Raw genomic sequence first — 23,109 nt, forward strand, 5'->3', positions numbered from 1 at the left:
TGTGCCTTGTGCCTTTTTCCCCCATCACAGTATGGAAAACTCCCGCTGAAGAGCAGGAGGCCAGGCTGAAACACAAGACCCTGTGCCCAAAAAGGTTGTACGTTTAAATCATGGCAGGACTGATAAGAACCTGGTTTTGTGTAATGGTTAAGGCAGAGGTCTTCTAAGTTGGCAGCTTTAAGTCTTGTGGACTTCAACTCCCAGAATTCCCCAGCCAGCAAAGGCTTAAAGTTGCCAATGATGGAGACCCCTGCTCTAGAAGCGCCTCCGCCCCCGCAGGGCCGCAAAACCCGGTCGCGCGCCCTTCGCCCTTCCCAAGAAACGAGAGATCCCCCCTCCCCCATATCATCCCTTTCCTCGGCGCCAGGGCGGGAGCTCAGCATTGTGTCGTCGCGGGAGACGGGAGTGTTCGAAAATCCCTGCCACGTGACCGGCGCTTGTCGCTCTTCCCCGCCTTTCCCCGCGCCTCTCCTGCGTGCTCTCCAAGGCAATGAGGACGCGCGGGGGCAGCGCTCTCTCTGCGTGTGTCGGAAGCCATGGGGGAAGGAGGCGCTCCCAGCCAAGAGCTAGACTTCGCAGGCGTAGAGCTAGAGCTGACTCAAGAGAAGCACATGAAGTGAGTCCTCTCGCCAGCAGCGCCGCAGATGTCTGAATGCGGATGACGCATAAACACCCGGAAAGGGGGTGGTGGGGTGGGGTGGAGTGGGGGGAATGGGGGCTGATGCCAACCCAAAAGGATGCCAGAGAAAACTGCATTATTCGAATGGGAAGAGATTTTTTTTGTTTGTTTTCATTGCCACGCCCTATGCACTTACCCATTCTGGAAGAGTTCTCTCCTAGAGCTGCAGCTATACGTGCAGAATAACGTTTTTTAAAAAGTTGCTGACACTAAATAGGTTGCAGTCAAAAGTTAAAAGTTAGGACACTTTATAAAAGCTTCGTTGCTTTATTTCGATTAACAGAGCCCTGTAGTAGGACTAAGAACTCTTCTTGAATTTATAGCAAAAAACAAAAATGGTTTGAATTTGGGACTTTCTGAATGTTATGTACCTGCATTACCTGAATATATTTACAGCCATGGTGTATCTTAACGACTGGACTTAAGATACACATGTATATTAAATTTATGGAACATAATAAAATGGAAGATGGATAGTTGTTGTATGGCTCTTAACTATCCTGCAATCTGTATATGAGGCTATTTCATAAAAGTCTTGGGAAGAGGGGGAAAAATGCCATGGATAAGTCGCTGTCTGATTACAATCTTTTCATCTAATTTTGAAAACTAGACCTGTGTATGCTAAAATAATAGCAGGAGCCCAGCTAGGGCCTTCAGCTGTGGTTGGAGAGAGAGGCATGCCACCTTCCCTCTTTTTCTCATGCCCTGCTGATCAGCCTACAATTCAGCAGTGGAGAGCAGGTTGCTGCTAGTTAATGGCAACTGGCAAACAGGAATCTGGGACAGTTGCTTTAAGTTGTACTGAGAAAAAAGGCTGAGGCTCTCTTCTCTTCCAATAAATCTCAGTGTTACAGCTATAATGTGTTTTAATGTTTTATTGGATTTTTTAAAAATATAAAAAGCTGTACTTCACTTATTCACCACCTGTGGCTCACTGTAGATTTTAGTTGTAAGTGATGTATGGACATATTAATTTTTCCCTCTCCTTAGCTGCTAAGGAACTAGTCAGCTACCTGGGACATATCATGAGATCTATGTTTGATTAGATATTGCCTCATCTAGACCAGGGGTCCCCAACCCCCAGTCCATGGACCGGTACCGGGCCGCAGCATGACAGAAACTGGGCCACGCAAACAAGTGAAGCCCCATCTGTGGGATGCAGGCAGCATGTGAAACCACGACCCCTCCAATCCACAGAAAAACCTCTCTCCACAGAACTGATCCCTGGTGTCGAAAAGGTTGGGGGCCTCTGATCTAGACCAATTTTTTCCCCCATACTATCTAGTCAGATGCTAATAGGATGCACACAATTCAGACCGGAGCAAAGAAAGCTTTAAGATATCTTTATACTATGCTGGCAACATCTTGGCAAAGGGAAAGTGCATGTGGAGAAATATTTGCAATGACAGAGCCAGTTCTTGTTTTCACAACTGTTGCAAGCCATGGGAAGGAATACAATTAGATCAGATCAAGGACGGATTTGAATATACCAGTATTTTAGAAGTCTTCACTGCAGCCTTGAGCGAGAGGCTGATTCATCCCTTTAAGTCCCTTTATCATTGTTGTGACAGGTAATTTCCTGTGACTTTTTTTTTCTTGAGCCTTCTACTTAGCAGACAAGAATAGTGATGTATAAATTCTCTGCTTTTCTGCTTTGGATACTGTTCTGAATCATCAGATTCAGAACATTAAAGAGAAGTATTGAAAGGCCTTTTAAAAATGCTCTTAATAGTCCTGGCTAGGCATGGAGATATTGTTATTTCTCACTTCATTGTCAAATGTATTTTAAAGACCATAATAGAACATGAGTAATATATTAGGACACAATTCTGGGGATAAAAGCTCTGGAACCCTTTATTTGGTCATCTGCAGAGTTTAAATGTCATTTTGCATAGTAGCACCAACTCAGATCATCCGTCTATTTAATTAGCTTAATACTGAATCTCTGTATCCAACAAATGCTGGGGGGGGAAATATGTTTGTCATGACATCTGCTCACAATTTTATAGACTTTAATTAGTCTTGAGAGAGTACCTGATGGTGCTTTTATAAGTATTATAGAATCCTGCAGATATGATGTAAATAATTTATATTACGAACATTTATATTATTTTCATTGACCATTGGGATTTGTAATTGCCATGCATGCTTTTTCTTTAATGTAGAGAAATGTTAGAACTCTCCATATTTGAAATGAACAATACAGTAGCAGAACTAGAGAAAAGACTTAACAGACCTGATGATGAAGGTAAGAGATTACATTTGACCTGAGCTAAAATAAGAGTTTTCAAGCCACCTGTGAATTAAAAATAAAAGATTTGATATATGTTTATGTAACTGTCAACTGTTACATTTCTTCATGCTCTAGAGCAGGGGTCGACAACCTGCAGCTCTAGAGCCGCATGTGGCTCTTCCATCCCTCTGCTGTGGCTCCCTGTCGTGGGTTGGCTCCACAATTGATAGGGCTTTTGGTTAGGACAGGTAGAGGAAAAAGGACACTGTGCTAGAAGGAGACACTGTGATAGGGGAACCAGACTTCTGGTCGGCTCCAGAATTGAACAGGGGGCTTCTGGTTAGGACCTTCGTGGCTCTTTGAGTGTTTAAGGTTGCCGACCCCTGCTCTAGAGCAAGGTGCACGGTGGCTCACGTGATTAGGATACTGGCTTGACAATCAGTAAGCCCGCGTTCGAGACCTGAGTGCTGCTGTGTGATGAGGCGGGCTCCCATTATTTGCTCCAGCTCCTGCTGATCTAGCAGTTTGAAAGTGAGTAATCGCGAGTAGATAGATAGGCACCACTCTGTTGGGCACATTAACAGGACGTGAAAAAAGCCCCCAACAAGGTACTTCCTTGACATTAGTGATGGCACCAGCTAATTTTTAATCCGGAAGCGCCTCAGTGCTTCCAACACAAATGCATGTATGGTCTAGAGCACAGAAATATGATCTTTTTTTATATGACAGAACTTCTGTAAATAAACCACACAGCTTCAATAGCATTATCATGAGCCATGGTGGCACAGTGGTTAGAATGCAGTACTGCAGGCTACTTCTGCTGACTGCCAGCTGTCAGCAATTTGGCAGTTCGAATCTCACCAGGCTCAAGGTTGACTCAGTCTTCCACCCTTCTGAGGTTGGTAAAATGAGGACCAGATTGTTGGGGGCAATATGCTGACTCTGTAAACCACTTACATAGGGCTGTAAAACACTGTGAAGTGGTATATAAATCTAAGTGCTATTGCTATTATTAGCTCACACTTCTGAAGGCTGGTGTATTAATGAAAGGAAGATTCTTTCTTGTTCATTTTTCTCTCTCCTAACCATGATAACATAAAAACTAGTCTCTTTGGGGAAACTTTGTCTATTGGTCAAAAGACTGACTTTGATATCCTGGATCCTGGAACAAATCAGAAAACCGAATTCATCTTTCCTAATCAATTTGAATAATAAAAAGTGATAATAAAAAGTGATTTATTTATTGAACTATTTAGTTGCTCTTTACCTCCACTTTTCATTCAGATTCTCAAAATGGTATTCTACTCCTATAACAACCTATATGTTAGTTTGGGCAGAGTGATTGGTCTTCTGGTCAGTTATTAAGGTTTCTTCATCTGACTACTCACTTGTGTTCTTGCAATCTGGTAGTTAGCTTGCTCCCTCGTCTGTCCTACACCCGAACTCATTGGTAGCTTGACATTGCGATGAACAAGGACATACTCTCAGCCCCTCTGGAGCCGCCAGTGCTTCACCGGGCGCAAACGAACATGCACACACGAAAAGGAGGATTCGTTCCAAAACCCGGTTTAATGGAGGCAACACAGCAGCATACAGTAGAGATTGAGCTGCTAAGCAAAACAAAGTCAGAGATGCCCTAGCTCTCCGCCTGTACTGTTTTATAGGGTGTGGATACAGTTAACTATCATTAAGCAGGCAATGATTTCTCACAGCTATCACAATCAAAGCTGCCACTTGTTCCGTTCGTACTCGTCGCAGACATAGGACGTCATTCCCCTCCGCACTATTATCTCTTCAGCAGCTGATTTACGTTCCCATTCCAACCTCCCTCTTCTTGCCTTCCGTCCATCACCCACTATTAGTGTACTTGGTGTCCTAACGCAACACCCCCCTCCACCGTGTTTTGTTGCTGGAATCCTTCAGTATTCTCTGGATCCCCTTCATGGTCTTCAATACCATCCATCAAGATGATGTGTTGTTAAGGGGCTTTTGACACTCGACACATACATTCAATTTTTCAGGTACGGAAATTATTAGCCAAGCAGATACAAAAATAGGCAGGAAAATGATTGAAGGCTGGGCAACGGGCTCAGTCAACAGGAGTGCTGATCTACCACCAGCTTATCAGGTACTTTGGAGCCAAGGATTTGGCAGCACAAGGAAACAGCCAATAACTGGCCATCAACACCTCAATCAACAACTAAAAAGCCACACACAACCAGGCATCACATAAATACTACGCATAGAATAGCCCAAAGCACACATTCTGGTGAGAGAGAAGTTCCCTGAGGATGAACTCCAGCATGAGTCTGAAAATTCAGAAGACTAAATTTCTGGTCCAGGTGACCGATCCAGGTTGGATCCTGAAACATTATCTTGGGACATGTATATTTGCCTTCATCCGTCATATTTATTTATATCAATACCTTTGTACCCCATAAAAATTCCATTGGTATTGGCTTTTTGAAGAGGCAGTTCTCCCATGGTAGCAATCACATGGTCTCTATCTTCAAAAATACTCCTAGTCCAGAGGTAGGTTTCAGCAGGTTCTGACCAGTTCTGCAGAAATTTTGAGTAGTTCGGAGAACCGGTAGTAAAAATTCTGATTGGCCCCACCCCCATTTATTCTCTGCATCCCAAGTCCCAGCTGATCGGGAGGAAATAGGTATGGAGTGGGAAGAACAGAGATTTTACAGTATCGTTCCCCGCCATGCCCACCAAGCCACACCCATAGAACTGGTAGTAAAAAAATTTGAAACCCACCACTGTCCTACTCCCCAAAAGCTTCCTATTTCTGCATTTAGAATTACATATGATCTGGGTACCATGATTCAGCTTCCTCTAACTCACTACCTTCTAGGTGTGTTGGTGTGATGAGCAGAGGAATTGCTTTGATGGGCTTCCAAAATTCTGTTTCATTATCCTACTAGCAGTACATATTTTTCCAAAAATTAAATAGTTTTTTTTCCTGAGTTTTCAGCCTTGCAGGGTTTAACACTATCTTGAAAGCCACTTTACTGTTTCACCAGAAAGGCATTGGATCCTGAATTCTGGACTTAGCCTTTGTTGGCAGAGCAAGTATTGTAGTGGTTGCAGCATATATAGTAGCTAAATATTACAAAATGCTGTGATGCAGTTAAGCACAGTATTTGGGCCAAGATTTACCTCAGCCATGAAGACTTATGGATTACTGCATTTTCAATTAAATTCCATTCTGGAATCCTGCTGGAGAATTTGGGGAAAGTTGTGTCCAATTCCTAACTTTCACACAAGCGTGAATTGTTTGTGGCAGTGGGGTCAGCAAGTTCTCTAGAAATTAGACAAAGGTGGCATTCTTTCTCAGGCTTTTGAAAGGAGCAGCAGACACATGGGTAGTTCTACTCACTGAAAGCAACAATATCATGCTAGACCACTCAAGATTTTAAGCAGAAGTTGAAAGCTGCCTTTAGAAAAGCAACTGTGATTGGGAAAGTTATAAATTAGGACAAGAAGGATGCTGAAGTACATAACATTTTCAGTTGAATGTCAGTAATGTCCATTATAATTTTTCCATAATCCACCAGTTTCAGGATGGTTACTCTAAGAGATGAATTAGTGAAAGAAAGCATGCCAGAGACTCTGGAAGAGCAATTCCAACATTGTGTGGTAAGAGATGGTCAATCTGACAGAGTTGAGGCACAAATAGCTGAACAATATGAAAAGTGTCATTGCACCTGTGAAATGTTGGGTCATCTCATGAGTAAAGTTACAAATTGCTTTTAATATCTTGATTTTGGGAAACTTTACAATCCCCTCAAACAACATTCTGTCTCCCCCATCCCCCAACACTTAAGGAATCTTCCAATGTCTGACACTGAGTACATTTTATTATCTCCATGGTCTTTGCATCCCCACACCTCAGAAATGCAACCCTTTGTTCATTTGAGCTTAGGGGGCAAGTATTAATTTCATTGATAAGGCTATTGTAGAACAATTTGTCTTTCTATGCAAGCAAAGATAATTGATGGTAGATCCCTCCAATCAAAGAATAAATCACCACAAAAATTATTGCATGTATTTATACATGTTCCTACAGCTTTGGAGAAAGATTGGCTACAAACACCTAGTCACAATATTCACTGGGACTGTTTTCTCCCTCTCAGCATTGTAAACAGTACCTTTAGCAAATCTTGGGCTATTTTCCTACTATCTTTACTTTACTTGAACCTGCCACCTGCTTGAAAAGGAGCTGTGAGTTCAGAAAAACCCCTCAATTATGCACCAATCCCAAAGAATATCAAAGCTAACACCAGCCAGAGCATAGAAAAACTCAAAGAAGTAGTGCGAGATTGGAAGATGTGGGGAGACCAGGCCCATAGAATTGCCAATACTCAGACACAGCTGAATGGATATCATCATCACCACGCAAAGAAGGCAGTACAGTCCCATTCAGAACCTAGGATGGAATCACTCCAGACCAGTGGGAGAAGAGGGAAGGTCCAAAGTCTTATCAGAATTGGGCCTAATCCAGTTCTGACTTCTCCAACCACCAGGGCAAGATCTTGACAGCATTACCTGGGATTGGGATACATAACTGGGTATCATCAGCATACTGATGAGACCAGATCCTAAACCAATGAATGACCTCATCTAATAACATCAGGCAGATGTTTATCAGAAGTGATATCAGTGAGTTTGAGCTGCTCCATACAAGAAGGGCCTCTGATCAGTCTGTCCCTGTCCTACCAATATCAACTGGATCTGACCATAGGGAAAGAAGAGAAGACTGGGACACCTTAACCCTCATTCATAATCCCACAGGCATTCCAGAAGAATACTATGCTAATTAGTATTGAAATCTATCAAGAGATCAAGTAGAACTAGGATAGTTGCACTACCCCCCCCCATCCTCTATTTTCAGAAATCATTAACAAACATGGCCAGTGCCAATTTAGTACTATGCCCCAATCTGAAACCAGATAGAAAAGGATTTAAATAATCTGTATCTTCTAGGATCCTCTGATGCTGCAGCCTTTATCATTTTCTCAACAATTTTTCTCGGAAAGTAAAAGTTGGAGTCTGAATTTTTATTTTATTTTATTTTGTCAAGTACATATTAGGTAATATATATAAATATAAGCATGAATTGAATACATAAAATGAATACAATTAAAGGGAACATTAGGACAGGGACGGTAGGTACGCTGGTGCTCTTATGCATGCCCTTTACAGACCTCTTAGGAATGGGGTGAGGTCAACAGTAGACAGTCTTAGGTTAAAGTTTTGGGGGTTTGGGGATGAGACCACAGAGTCTGGTAGTGCATTCCAGGCATTAACAACTCTGTTACTGAAGTCATATTTTCTGCAATCGAGTCTGGAGCAGTTCACTTTAAGTTTGTATCTATTGTGTGCTCGTGTATTGTGGTTGAAGCTGAAGTAGTCATTGACAGGTAGGACATTGTAGCAGATGATTTTATGAGCTATGCTTAGGTCATACCGAAGGTGGTGTAGTTCTAAATTTTCTAAACCCAGAATTTCAAGTCTGGTGGCATAAGGTATTTTGTTGCGAGCAGAGGAGTGGAGGACTCTTTTTGTGAAATATTTCTGGATGCGCTCAATTGTATTAATGCCCGATATGTAGTGCAGGTTCCAGACAGATGAGCTGTATTCAAGAATTGGTCTAGCAAATGTTTTGTATGCTCTGGTTAGTAGTGTAATATTACCAGAGAAGAAGCTATGCAAGATTAGGCTTACAACTCTTAATGCCTTTTTGGCGATGTTGTTACAGTGGGCTTTGGCCACTAATAATTATTAATTATTAATTATTAAATAATAATTACAATTATCCAGGATAGTCAGGTTCAGTGAAAACATCTTGAGGTGCGGGCATACCACCGCCTCATTCAAGGCAGAAAACACCACCTCCAAGAAGCAGGTACTCCAAATTAATCCAAAAGATTTTGTCTGCCAGACATTGGGCCAAGGCTATCGTAGCTAAGATGGTTTGTTTGCTCTAGTGCTTCCTTTTCCTGCTGCATTATAGGACACGTTTTCTCTGGAATTGATTACTGTTCTCCCAGAAGTGTTATGGTTTTACAACCATTCTAGTGATAGTGTATCTGTTTACAAAGATGACTCATTTTATTCCATGTAAGAGGCTACCATCTGCTCTGGAAACTTCACAGCTGTTTCTAGGCCACATTTTCCACTACAGTACAGGGACTCAATCATGTGATCTCAGATTGCAGCTCCCGATTTATATCCCACTTCTACTTATTGGACATTCCTATTCATCTAACACTGTCTCATCATGAAGGGAATCAAATGGGCAGATGGAGAAGAGTAATGTGATATTGTGCTGCTATTTATTCTATGAACATGACAATTAGCCTGATCTCTATTCTACTATTTGCAGAATTTGAGTTTATCAACCTTCTGTGTTCTTTCACTGGCATATCTTGCTCCCAAGCAGTTTTTGGATATAATCCACAGCATTTGCCTTCCATGGTTCTTTGTCCTTCTACAGTTCTTCGAGCCTCCAAGAGAGGCAGATAGCCTCTTAAGGGAACAACTGGCTTTGATCATGGCTGCATATAAATGGATATATTGACACCTTTGTTAAGGAAAGAGCAAAGCAAAAGATTTTCATGGCCTTTATAAAGACAACTGCCATAAATAGAATACAAGTGATAGGAATGGGGACTTGTGAAGCTATCTTATATAAGAGTATAACATAGGTTAATAATACTAAGCTAAACATACCAAATTATTAAGCTTGAAAGAAACAAACCAGTGTTTGTTTGTTTCTTTCCTGCATTACCAGGATAGAACTGAGATGTTCAGCTAAAATATGAGTTTCATCAGTGGGCTTGAAAGTTCTTCTCAGTATCAGGGGAGTCAAGTTTATCCATTTACGAGTAAAAGGAGGAGGCTGTTCCTTCTTCAGGTCTTTCATTCTCTCCTGTCGTGATACAGATTTAGTTAGCATTATTTTTTAAGTTACAGAAAAGAATTTTAGCAAATTTTTAAAAGATATTTTAGTGTGTTCAGATTTTAACATATTTTGTTTGTTGGTTGGTTGGTTGGTTTGTTTGTTTGTTTGTTTGTTTGTTTGTTTGTTTGTCAGATTTATATGCCGCCCTTCTCCCGTAGGACTTGGGGCGGCTCACAACAATAAAACAACCCAACAATAGATAAAAATTAAATAATATTAAAAACCAATTTAAAATCCCCAAATCCCCAAGTTAAAATCCACGGCAGATCAGGGAAATTGCTGAAAGAGCCATGTCTTTAGGTCGGCGCAGAAGGTGCGGAGGTCGGGGGCCGTCCGGAGCCCGGTGGGCAACCCATTCCAAGGGTCAGTGCGACCACAGAGAACACCCTCATCCTGGGGACCGCCAGCCGACACTGTCTGGCCGAGGGGACCTGGAGGAGGGCAGCTCTATGTGAGCGCACTGGGCGGTGGGAGGCTGATAGGAGGTGATCCTGCAAATACCCCATCTATCTATATAAATAGATACTTATCTTTTCTTCTCTTAGATGCAAAAATTCATAGTTATAATATTGGAAGTATTGTGACCTGCTGAAATAATCAGCAGTAAATATAACAGTTTGTTTTTGTTTAAGACAGTGAATGGAAAACCAGATATGAAACCCAAGTAGAATTGAACAAAAAACTAGAAGGGCAGATTGAATTTCTCCGAGGAAAGATGGAGCATCTTGGTGGCAACCCAACAGGTATAGGTCTTGTTATTATTTTGTCATGATAATTTTGACAAAGATTTTCAATATTTGCATATTGTTTATCAGCGGCTTATTTATTTTTCTTCTTTTTAGACAAACTGGCTTCTATTCGCTCCTTCGAACAAATGCATCCGGTAAGTAAATATACAGATAAGCATAAATATTTCTTAGACCATATCATGATTTGAGGCTGTCAGTTTTCTGACTCATCTTAATTTTTAGTATTAGTCAGTCAGTCAAATCAAGCGCATTATATTTTCCCAGCTTGTTACTATTTCATTTATATCTCTTCAGCTGTTATTGTACTGGAACATCATGACATTAAAAACCAACAAAAGAAAGCAAAAAGAATAACTAAATAGATAATGGTATCTAAGGACAATCCAGCCAAGTGCATACAACAGTCATATTAAAAATCACAATGGTAGGCTCATCCAAACTCCAGACCTCAGGAATATTACAGGTCTTCAAGGATTTAGAAAATTCCAGAAGGGAGCCAAGTGAATGAAGTAATTATGATACCACAATAAGCTTCCATCAAGGGCCCAAAGGACCCATATTTACTGTGTGTTTTCAAAATGTTTCATTGCTCTTTATGGTATAGTCATTACTGTGATCAATATGCTCAGTAGACAAACAGAATTATAGAAAAGACAGTAACAATGCTTGCAGAGGAAAGGTTTAGAATATACATTCGTGTGTTTGTACTTTAAAAGTGAAGGCAGATAAATAGTTTTTGTAGGGTTGTTATAGAGAAGTACATGAACCAGAAAATACATTTTGTTCCATGCACAAAAGAAACATGTAGCAAATTGAAAGTCTGGTCAAACTATTTGAGAAGGGGCAAAGTTTGGTCATATTGAAACATGGAATGTTTTGCTTATTCTGGGTTTTGTCTGAACTCACGAGATGTTTTATGGATGAGTAGGGGCTATGCACCAGTCCTCCAACCAATCCTTCCAGTGGCTTACCTACTTACTGCCACATTTGAATTTAAGCATGGTCCACTTGACTGATCCATCTACCTTTTTCCCACTTCCAAGTCCCTTCCTTCTTTGTAGCTACCTCTCCACTGATTTTCCCAAAGCACGTCTTCTGCTTACCTCTGTTTAATCACTATGACATAGCATCATCCATGCTGTCTCTCATCTCAGAATACTTCTATCCAATATATTTGTATTTGAGGGAGGTGTAGATCTAAACCAAACCAAACATGTATGTTTCAGTCTGCACATGTACTACTGGATACTGTCTGTTCCATATGTAGAATATTTTATGCATAAGTAGAAATTTCAATCAAAAACTTTTCCATATCTCATTGTTTAATTGGAGAACCTGAAAGTCTTTTCTAGATAGATTGAGGCTTTTCTGAGACTTTTAAAGGTTTCAGAACACCACTTCCAACCCCTCAGAACTCCTTTAAATATTCCTGAGTTGTGTTTGTTTTGTACTGGACACAAACATTTTTTTAAAAACTCAACACTTTTCTTTTAAAACTTTCTGAAAGTTCTTCAGGTTTCTTGTGTGAATAATTTTATAACTGAAGGAAATTATTTAATTGTTACTTACTATTATTCATACTTATAGTAGAATCATGGCATCAGAATAAACTTTCTACAGAAGTTGGTTCCCCCACATTTCGGTTTTCTCATAATGTCCAAATATGCTGGATATCTTCCCAGCAATATGGAGTGGAACAGATAAACATGCATTCAAGAACACAAGACTTTCTGATTATAGAAAAATTGAGAAGCCATTGCAAAAGAATTGCAGCAATTGTTGTAATTCAAATATTAGTTCTACTTATACTGCAAACAATACTGAAATTCTTAAGTTTTTTTTTTCCTGCCCTTCTTTGTAAAAAACTACAAGTGACTCTTATGGGACAGAGACAGTTTCTATCTGTTTGTTATTTTGGAAATGGCCAGATTAAGTTTCAAGTAGTTTGCTTTCACAGTGTGACAACTTGCTTTCATAAAAACTATCTTGGGTATTCCCACAGATATTTTACCTGCAAAAGGCAATATTCTTTGTTTAAACAAAAATGAATGCACTTAAGGCACCATTGGGTTAAGCATACAATTCTTTAATGGTAATGAAAATTCTTGGATGATAAATAAGGAAGCAGATTGCAAAAGGTCATGATTTCTGTTTACTCTAAGAAAGCAGCATATTTTTGAATATTTTTTCCCCTGTGTCTTAGGCTGTTGATTCTTAAGTAAACTTTTATTTCTAAGGACATCCTTTCAGCTTGTTTTCTTCTAAAAGTGTAACCGAGTAGGAATCTAGAAGTATGGTTCAAGTCAATGGAAAAGAACTGATAGGCATAATAGATATGCAGAATTTGATTTGCTTGTTCAGGTTGGATGGTGGCACCGCTTTGTGCTAGTATCAAGGGCAATTCAAGGCCTTTCTTGCTGTGAACTAGATCTAATGGGAAAGTTATTTCATGCCCCATATGTTTTATTTTATAGAGACTAATTATCAAGCAGTCATATTGCAATCCTTTGAAGCATGCTTTGTTGCACTATAAATGTTGCTATAATTAAGAAAGATTGCGGGAAATGTGTAAAATGTTCTTTAGGAATTAAATTTGTAGCAGAGCAAACTAATCTTTTACAACATGTTGCTAATAGTAAAACAATAGAGAAAGACTGGTATATAAACGAAGTATTGCATTGTTTTTATGGACACTATTTCAATAGCACCATCTTCAAAACATTCTTATCAAAAATTGCTGGAGAAGTTGGGTGTATGATATAAATATTACCGTAATTTATTGCTTTCTATAAGGCTAGATCTCATAAATCCTTTGTATAGAATCTGGATTTCAAGGAGGAGAATGACTGAGATAATAATAGCCCAGTCCTTGCTGATACCACTCATTTAAGCTTACGTCCATACCCTATTCATTCAATGTTTTTAGACTGATTATAAACTGACAATTAGATTTCAAACTCTGGGTAATCTCCATGTATCTGACCACAGGTGGTTTTTTTTTTACTTATACCCAAGTAAGTGGACTTCAAAACCGAAAAGAACTAAAACAATCACACAGGTCCTTAGGCAACACACATGCACTCAAAGGCTAATACTGCTCACTACTTCATTCTTTCCCTCTTCTGTTGCACCTTCTACTGTTCCTCCAGCTACTACATCTAATGAGTCTTACTGCTAGAGAACAGTATCTCTTTATATCTGCTTTAGAAACACACATGCCTCCTTCCATCTTTTCCAAACCCCACCACTCCCAGCTGCCTCTTTGTTCAGCTTTTATAGCCAACAATTGCTGTGCCTGCCTAGGGTGAGGACTTAAAACATGGGTCTCCAAACTTGGCAACTTTAAGATTTGTGGACTTCAACTCCCAGAATTCCTCAGCCAGCTTTGCTTTGCTGGCTGAGGAATTCTGAAGTCCAGAACTCTTAAAAGTTGCCAAGTTTGGAGACCCCTGACTTAAAGGGACAGGACAATAGCAGCACAGGTGTTGGCCACTTTGTAGGCAGTGTGCTGTCTGACGTATCTGTTAAAAGACTCTCTTCAGCAATATTCTTTAAATTATATGTGGGGGAGGGTTTTGAAATAGGGTGTAGAGTTTTGTTAGAAGGAACAAGGTATATGCAAACAGGGTAGTCTTGATTGGATACCACTATTGGCTAGATTAAGTCTGCAGACTGGCATTCCCTACACAATAAAAAGGCTCTGTATTTTTCATTGAATCATTAGGAAAAATAACATTATTTCCTTATTTTTCACCTTAAGTATGAGATAGCAAACTTCAATTTACCTTTCCTGAATACCTTCATTGTCTCGTTAGCCAATAGGGTTTTTTAAAAAAACAATTATTCATTCTGCATTCCATTTCTGAGATCATATAATAAACAGGATTTCTAAGTCCACTTTCTCTTGTGTCATATTTGTGCTGGGGGAAACTATTTGAAGCCTCGCTGAGCAGATATATGCCTCAATATGCCAAATAAGACTTTGCTTCAAGAATAAGTGACAAGAACTCCAAGGCTAAAGTAATAAACAGTGTTCTGTTTATGTGTTGAATATAGTCATTTTGTTATAGAAGCAGTTAAGCTGCATTGAATACTCTTTCTGGCATCTAAACGGCTTGGCATCTGGCATTTTTTTCAGCCTTTTCCCACTCTTCATCTAAGACTGTAAACCATAGGCAAACGTGATTTGAACAGATGCAGCATTTCCCCATCATGATTTTGTTCCTGGGTATTTAATGTTTTGCTTGGTACTGAATTTTTGAATGCTGTTTATAAACCTTCATTGACGCAATAAAGATACTGCTTAATATAGAATTCTACTTTTTTTGTAAAGCTTATGTAATCCACCAGGGGGCACATTGTATTTACAATATATATCGGTATGTACCAGGCTTTAGAGGAGTCTTTTGTCTCTTTGACAGGTTGGCCACGATCAAGTTGGGCAACATTAAACATTCCTCTGCCCCGCAGGTCTTGGTGAAAGTCATGGGATTTGAAATACTTTTCTATTAGCCGTACAATGCCTATTGTATTTTCAAGTTTCATATTTAGAGAAACTCCCTTTTTACATACATACATACATAGCCAGCATGTTGTCTCCTTTTGGAATAAGGAACATTATGCAAATTACAAAAAAGGAATATTAAATAGTAAGCCGTAGGAATGTAGACATGAGTTAAGGAAAGGAAATGTAGCTAAATCTATTTTACGCCACCAGGCAATGGGAAATTGTTGCTGGCTGTAGATGGTCCGCCAAATATACCGGCCCAATCCTCCTTGCTTACATCATGATCATACACCCAGGGGTGAAATGCTCCTGGATTGCCTGATCCGGTAGCGATTTTTCCCTATGGTTCGGCGATCCAGTAGCAGTCGCCGCCCAGGTAGGAAGTAATGTTTTTTACCTTCTGCACATGCGTAGAAGGTGAAGTAATGTTTTTTTAACCAGAAGGTTTTGCGCATGCACAGAAGGTGCGCGCGCGCACATGACACACGCGAGCGAAGCAAGAACTTGCGAACCGGTACGGAAGGTAAGTAGATTTCACCCTGCATACACCCCTTAATATATTACCTCTTGTTCTTTAAACTTCCCTATTCTTTTTGAGCATCTTGTCAATTCAACTAACCATGGTCTTCCTGGTTTACCTTACCCATTCATTCTTCCTATATTTGTTTTGTATAGTTTAATCCTCATTTTATTCTTTCTGTGTGACAAATCAACATTTATTTTGTGCCGAGCATTTAATTTGACATTTAAGCCACATTGATTCAAAATCCATACACCTTTGACTATATTGCTCGTTTGACTGAACATACTTCTCAAGTATCAGTTTCTCATTGCATCCAACTTCTGTGGTTTTTCCTCATAAACTTGGCTCCCATTTCCAAAACAAAGTGCACAGAAGCATGCTTGTCTACATATTCATTTTCATTTCTTTCAAAATTCATTGATTTCTCACATACATTATGATTATTTTTCTATCAGCATTTGCATATCTTAGCATTTATCCATCCATTTCCCCATCTTTAATAAATGTTCTGCCAAGAAATAAAATTTCATCTATTTATATTGATTTTTCACCATGTATATATATTTTGCTATTGTTAATTTCATTTTCCCTGTCAAACACAACCACGTTGCTCTTTGTTACATCTATTTTCAGATCCAGAATCGTCATTGCACATATACTGTGTCTAACCTTCACTTGAAAAGTACACACCAAACCACTTTTAATGCCACTACAAACACTCCTTATATATCCATTAAACCAGGTTTCACAAATTATGAGGTTTATAGGTAGTCTTCTAGTTATGGAGGCTGCCCATCACAGTCATAACTTGTGACAGTTGTATTTTATGACCTTTTTTGTAGTGGTTGTAAAGCAAATGCTGCAGTCATAAAGCAACTGCTGTGGTTGTTAAGTGCATACTGTGGTTATAAAATGAACCATTGGTTCACTGTGGGTGAGGTTTTGCTGAAAACCAGGAAGTAAATGCCGGGTTTTGGCAAAACTGTTGTAATATGTGACTGTGGAGTGCTGCAAATGAATATGAATATTCCAGTTGCCAAGTGCCCAAAGTGTGGTCATGTGACCGCAAGGGGGAGGGCAGCCATTCAAACTTTGAATCCAGATCTTCAGTACCACCTAGGTGAATATGTTGGCACTTCAAACAGTTGCTAAGCGATTAGTCATAAACTGAGGAATACCTATAGCTCAGGAGTGAAATCCATCAGGTTCTGACATGTTCTGGAGAACCGGTAGTGAAAATTTTAACCGGGAAATTTTGAGTAGTTCAGAGAACCAGTAGTGAAAATTTTGAGTAGTTCAGAGAACTGGCACATACCATCTCTGGCTGGTCCCAGAGTGGGGTGGGAATGGAGATTTTGCAATATCCTTCCCCTGCCATGCCCACAGAACCAGTAGTAAAAAAAATTGGATTTCACCACTGCTATAGTTCCTTTGGAGAGGAGCAGACAGAGTCAAGTGGAGGCATGAAAAACATCTTATTTAATAAATATGCCTAGATTGCATTGTTTTCATTATTCATTTTGGTTCATTTTGGAGTTTTAGGGGAATTGTGTACATTAAGATTACACTAAAGGTAGGTGTTAACAGCAAAAGGTTTAGGAACCTCTGCATTTAAAAATCACATGAACATCACATATCCATATACTAATCTCTATTCTAAGCATATTATGTATTCATATAAAACACTTGCTACATTCATTAACTACCCTGTATTTCATATTTCATATTCACACAAAACCTTCCACAACTCAATTACTACCATACATCATTCCAAATAAATACAGTAAACAAACTTTCTCATAACAATTATTAAATGAATAATAAACCTTATTATAAATTTAAATAATATTTTTTTTCGTTTTGGTGGCAAAATTTCAGCATCTCTATTCCTTTCTTTTCATTTAGAACGCCTAATATATAATACCTTGAAAATATCTAGGTGCTGACATGATAGAAGTAATATTGGCCCTAGTATCAAACTGATTGTCTATTCATATGTAAGGAAGGGACATTGTTCCATTTCTGACATTTACATTTTATTTCACATGACATGTTAAATGAAATAAAATTGTGCTTTCACAATTTTATTGTAGCTTTTTTTCCCCTCCCCAAACATGAAAGTCAATTTTGCAGTCATATATGGAGGATTCTTTAAATTGTATTTTGAATTCTAGGGGCAATGCTGACTATAATTAATTACAAAATTTATTTATTTATTTATTTATTTATTGCGATTTATATGCCGCCTTTCTCCCTAGGGACTCAAGGCGGCTTACAAAATGACAACTTCAATACAAATCACAATACAATACCAAATTAAAATCAGTAACCCAATTAAAAACGATTTAAAATTATACCAGTGTACCCCCAAACGGATCAGTTTAATTGGCGGAAGAGCCACGTCTTCAGCTCGCGACGGAAGGAAAGAAGGTCGGGGGCTGTCCTGAGCTCAGTGGGCAATCCATTCCAGAGGGTCGGGGCTCCCACAGAGAACGCCCTCCCCCTGGGGGTCGTCAGCCGACATTGTTTGGCCAATGGCACCCTGAGGAGGCCGACTCTGTGAGAGCGCACAGGACGATGGGAGAACGGCTGGAGATGGTCCTGCAAGTACCCCGGGCCTAAGCCATGAAGGGCTTTATAGGTGAGCACCAGCACCTTGAAACGTATCCGGAGTGCCACCGGTAGCCAGTGCAGCTCACGCAGGAGAGGTGTTACACGGGAGTATCTAGACGCCCCCGTAACTACCCGCGCGGCTGCATTTTGGACTAGCTGAAGCCTCCGGACACATCCCAAGGGCAGCCCCATGTAGAGGGTGTTACAGTAGTCCAACCTAGAGGTAACAAGGGCGTGAGTGACCGTGGCGAGGGCATCCCGGTCTAGGAACGGGCGCAACTGGCGCACAAGACGGACCTGTGCGAAGGCCCCCCTGGTTACGGCCGTCAGATGGTCATCTAAAGACAGCCGAGAATCCAGGAGGACACCCAAGTTGCGGACCCTGTCGGAGGGAGCAAGGATTTCACCTCCGATCATTAAGGATGGAACCTCCAGATCCCGGGATGCCGGCATCCACAGCCACTCAGTCTTGGAAGGGTTGAGTCTAAGCCTGTTCCTCCCCATCCAAACCCGCACCGCTTCCAGGCAGTGGGACATCACGGAAAGGGCATCCCTAGGGTGGTCAGGGGTGGAGATGTAAAGCTGGGTATCATCAGCATATTGATGATACCTCACCCCAAAACCACGGATGATCTCACCCAGCGGTTTCATATAGATATTAAAGAGCAGAGGGGAGAGAACCGATCCCTGAGGCACCCCACAAGTGAGAGGCCTCTGGGAGGATCCCTGACTCCCCGCCCAAACAGACTGCAGACGGCCCGAGAGATAGGAGGAGAACCACTGTAAAACAGTGCCTCCTAACCCTATCCCCCTGAGCCGCTGCAGCAGGATACCATGGTCGATGGTATCGAATGCCGCTGAGAGGTCAAGAAGGACCAGGATGGAGGAGCAACCCCCATCCCTGGCCCGCCAGAGATCATTTACTAGGGCGACCAATGCCGTTTCCGTGCTGTGGCCGCGCCTGAAACCAGATTGGTAAGGATCCAGGTAGTCAGTTTCCTCCAGGAATTGAGGGAATTGCTGTGCCACCACGGACTCAACAACCTTCGCTAAAAAGCGAAGGTTGGAGACTGGACGGTAGTTGTTAAGTACGTCAGGATCCAGGTTAGGCTTCTTAAGGAGGGGTCAAACCACCGCCTCTTTAAGCGCAGTGGGAAAGACCCCTTCCTTTAGTGAAGCGTTGACAATAGCCTGGATCCAGTCTCCAGTCACCTCCCTGGCTGCCGAAACAAGCCAGGAGGGACAAGGGTCCAGTAAACATGTGGAAGACCCCAACCTACCCATAATCCTGTCCACGTCATCCAATGAAACAGGCTCAAACTCAACCCAGATGTCTCCACCGAGACTAGGCCCTGTCACCTCAACGGACTCTGTCCAGTCAGAGTCCAACCCGGTCCGAATCTGAGTGATTTTATCTTGCAGAAACTGTGCAAAATCCTCAGCACGGCCCTGTAAGGGGTCCTCCCTCGCTCCCTGATTAAGGAGGGAGCGGGTCACTCTAAACAGGGCTGCTGGGCGATTTTCTGCAGATGCAATGAGAGTGGCGAAATAGTTACGTTTCGCCACTTCCATCGCCACAAGATAAGACCTAATATGGGTTCTTAGTTGTGTTCGGTCGGACTCGGATGCTTATGGTGCTTATATTGCCAGTTGTGAAATATACTGCATTATTAAGAGTATAATTACTGCATTAAGAATATAATTACTGTATGGCAGGGTTATTTATTATTTATTGATTTATTAAATAATTTATATAGCTGTCCCTCTCAAAGCAGTGACTCTTATGTACAAAGATTAAAAACTTGGTAGTTAAAAACAATAGCCCTGATTGCCTGAAGTAAATGATGCCTTCCAATCATAAAATCAAATCAATAATAGGCACTCCTGGCCCAAATGCTTGGAGAAACAGCCAAGTCTTCAGAGTCTTACAAAAGGCTAACAGAGTCAAGACCACTGGACCTCTAGGAGATGCTGTTCCATATGACAGAGTCTTCCACATAGAAAACTACATTCCAGGGTCCAACAAGGTGACATTATTTAATCAGAGGGACCTGGACCGTTGCTTTCTGTTCTAGATCTGGCAGGATGAGTAGAAACCATGGGAAAAAGGGTCCTATTGATAGTCTGGCCTTCTTAACCTTTTCATGCCATGTAAGACCTTTAGATGTCTTCCCAGAAAAATGTATTCAAATCGGGTGAAATCCAGCAGGTTCTAACAGGTTGTGGAGAACCGGTAGCGGAAATTTTGAGTAGTTCGGAGAACTGGCAAATACCACCTCTGGCTGGCCCCAGAGTGGGGTGGGAATGGAGATTTTGCAATATCCTTCCACGCCCACCAAGCCGCGCCCACAGAACTGGTAGGGGAAAAATTTTGAATTTCACCCCTGATGCATACAGTAAAATACATAGAGGCCAATTATGCTCATATATATGTTGTTGCAAATGGTATTAAAGCTTCCACGGTTTGCTTTACAAGGCAAATATAAGCTTTTACCAAAGTACACCAGGATACTCTAAAATTAAATGTCAGTAGGTAATGAATATAAAGTTGTATAATTTTTTTTCCTCATTAAAAGTTTGTGGATCCCCTGAAATGTATTGATCTTAATCTATCCGGTTTAGAACCCCTGCTGTATGGGTTTAAAAAGTAGAAGTGTGAGAGACTGGGCAAAAGCTAGGAATGGAGTGGAAGAGAGAAAAGATAATTCAGGCCAAGTGGGAATAATCTGGGAAGAAGTATTTCAACAGATTCAGAGAATCTGTCTTAATTAACTCGTTGCAAATGAAAAATTCCTATTAGAATTTCCAAGATTTCTTTATTTATCTCAAACAAGCGTTAAAGATAACTTACTGAAATCACAGTAGTTCTTTTTTCTTTGGTCTTGCCCAGCTGTGTGATGTTTCATAAGAAACTTCATTCATTGCTGAACATTTATTAAGCATCCTACACTGCAGAAATGAAATGATGAAATCCTATTCAGTCATGTTGTAAACATAAACGTGTAACTAAGGTCAGAACATTTTAGTGGTTAACACTATTAATTGCATAGTTCCCAGTTATGAACTGTGAGACTTCAAATCTGGCAAGTATAAATCTCTGGTTTCAGAACCTGAACCCTGCATTCAGGAACTAAAACTAACTGCAGAAGATTCGATAACCTGATAACTGATAAATGAGATGCTTTTTTTTGAAAATGGGGAAGAAAACATATAAATCTTCTAAATAAGATTTATTTAGAAATCAAATCAGTCTTCCTCTGATTTGAATTGATGTTGCCTTCTTTGTATTCTCTTGTAAAGTTGTGGTGCTTTTTTTAAATGGGGGTATGCTTTATTTTGTACATTTTCTGTGTCAACTGAACAAAAGTTTGAATTGTGGCAGCATAGGAATATGTTTAATAAGTAGAAAAAATATACACATAATCTGTCTGCAGAATACAGAAATCAAGCTCTCTGTGTATGTCCAGCCAGCCAGCACAGCAGAAAAATTGCCCTGTTGTTACAAATAAATAAAATAATCAAGTTTAGAAACTGCCAATTTTACGTCTTTCCCTCTTGTCCTTCTAAGACTTTTCCTAGCTTTGAAATTGAAAATCCTCAGGGTTTATACAACAACTATCCCAATGTTGGTTCTATTTGCCATCTTTAAGCCTTAACAGCATCTTTGATATGTCTGTATTTAAATCACTGTAAATTAAGACAGTCCTATAGTATTCTATCATATTTAACATTCCATTCACTACATTTTTTACAGATAGACACAGTGCTGTGTCTCCAGATTTTGAGTCCCAGTGCAATACTCATGGACAACATGAGCTTAGCATCATCTGCCAGAATCCTTGTCCCACCTTATTTATTTATTAGATTCTTTTAATTATTAAAAAGGAAGCCAGTATGTGCAAAGTGAAGCACCAGCTTGAAATGTAATCTTTATTTACAAGGATGTCTCTGGGCTCCACATAAACTCATTATCTGTAATTAAGTATATACTGTGTTCTGTGCTGTATTTGGAATAGTTCCCTGTAGAAAAATTTGCTTTCATTTTTTTCTATCAATTTTCATTTCATTCGATGAAAAAGAATTTGCTTTCAAAGTTCTTTCAGAGGAGAAGATAATTTTGATGAAATGTTGTGGGTGGAAGGTAATATTTGGACATTGATTTAGTAAAAGGTTGCCAACAGTATGTTTGTATGAGAGAATGTTCTCTCTACATCTTCCTGGATTCCTGTAAATCTTAAGGGCTTTTCAGATGATGAAATGCAGGCAGGAAGGGGTGGGGGGCATCAGTGTAGTTGAAAGATTAATAACTGACAAAAACAGCAATAGCATTTGCTGCCTCTCACAACAATTCTCTGAGCTCAGAAATATTACCAAGACAATTCTGAAAGTAAGCACCCTGAGAATCAGGCAAACTGTTGAAAATATGCTTCATATCCAAAAATAAAACTATTTGTTAAGATGATAGAGAATACTTGAAAAAGGTGGTTGAGAGCAATCTCACCAATTTGTTTTCTGATGTTTTGTGACTGTCTAGGCCAGGGATGTCATACGCATCATCACATTGTCGTCATGTGACGTATCGTGACTTTTCCCCCCCCTTCACTAAAATAGGGGTGGGAGTGGCCAGCGTGTGACGCATCTGGGCCGCCGGCCGCGAGTTTGACACCCCTGGTCTAGGCCTATTATAGCAGACATTTAGTGAGCCTGTCATAACACACAACTCAAAATTCTGAGGGTGCCTAAAGGGAAGGTATGTTGCTGATCCCGACAGTTAAAGAATTACAACGGGCGGGTCTAGGAAGAGACCCTTCTTTGCAGTTGCCCCGCTATTG

General features: G+C 40.4%; 1 protein-coding gene across 1 annotated transcript in view; it reads left to right on the forward strand.

Moving 5' to 3' along the window:
* The first annotated feature begins 486 nt into the window (after window positions 1-486).
* The window catches only part of CCDC169 (coiled-coil domain containing 169), a 32,457-nt gene continuing 9,834 nt past the window's right edge, over window positions 487-23,109 (forward strand). The window contains exons 1-4 of the mRNA XM_070943849.1: window positions 487-616; window positions 2,845-2,927; window positions 10,518-10,628; window positions 10,728-10,768. Of these exons, the coding sequence (XP_070799950.1) occupies window positions 537-616; window positions 2,845-2,927; window positions 10,518-10,628; window positions 10,728-10,768 (315 nt within the window). The 5' untranslated portion in view covers window positions 487-536. The remainder of the gene's footprint in view (window positions 617-2,844; window positions 2,928-10,517; window positions 10,629-10,727; window positions 10,769-23,109) is intronic.

Source organism: Pituophis catenifer, unplaced genomic scaffold, assembly GCF_029215685.1.
Source record: "Pituophis catenifer annectens isolate HBS135680 unplaced genomic scaffold, rPitCat1.0.hap2 SCAF_4, whole genome shotgun sequence".
In the NCBI taxonomy this organism is placed as follows: Eukaryota; Metazoa; Chordata; class Lepidosauria; order Squamata; family Colubridae; genus Pituophis; species Pituophis catenifer.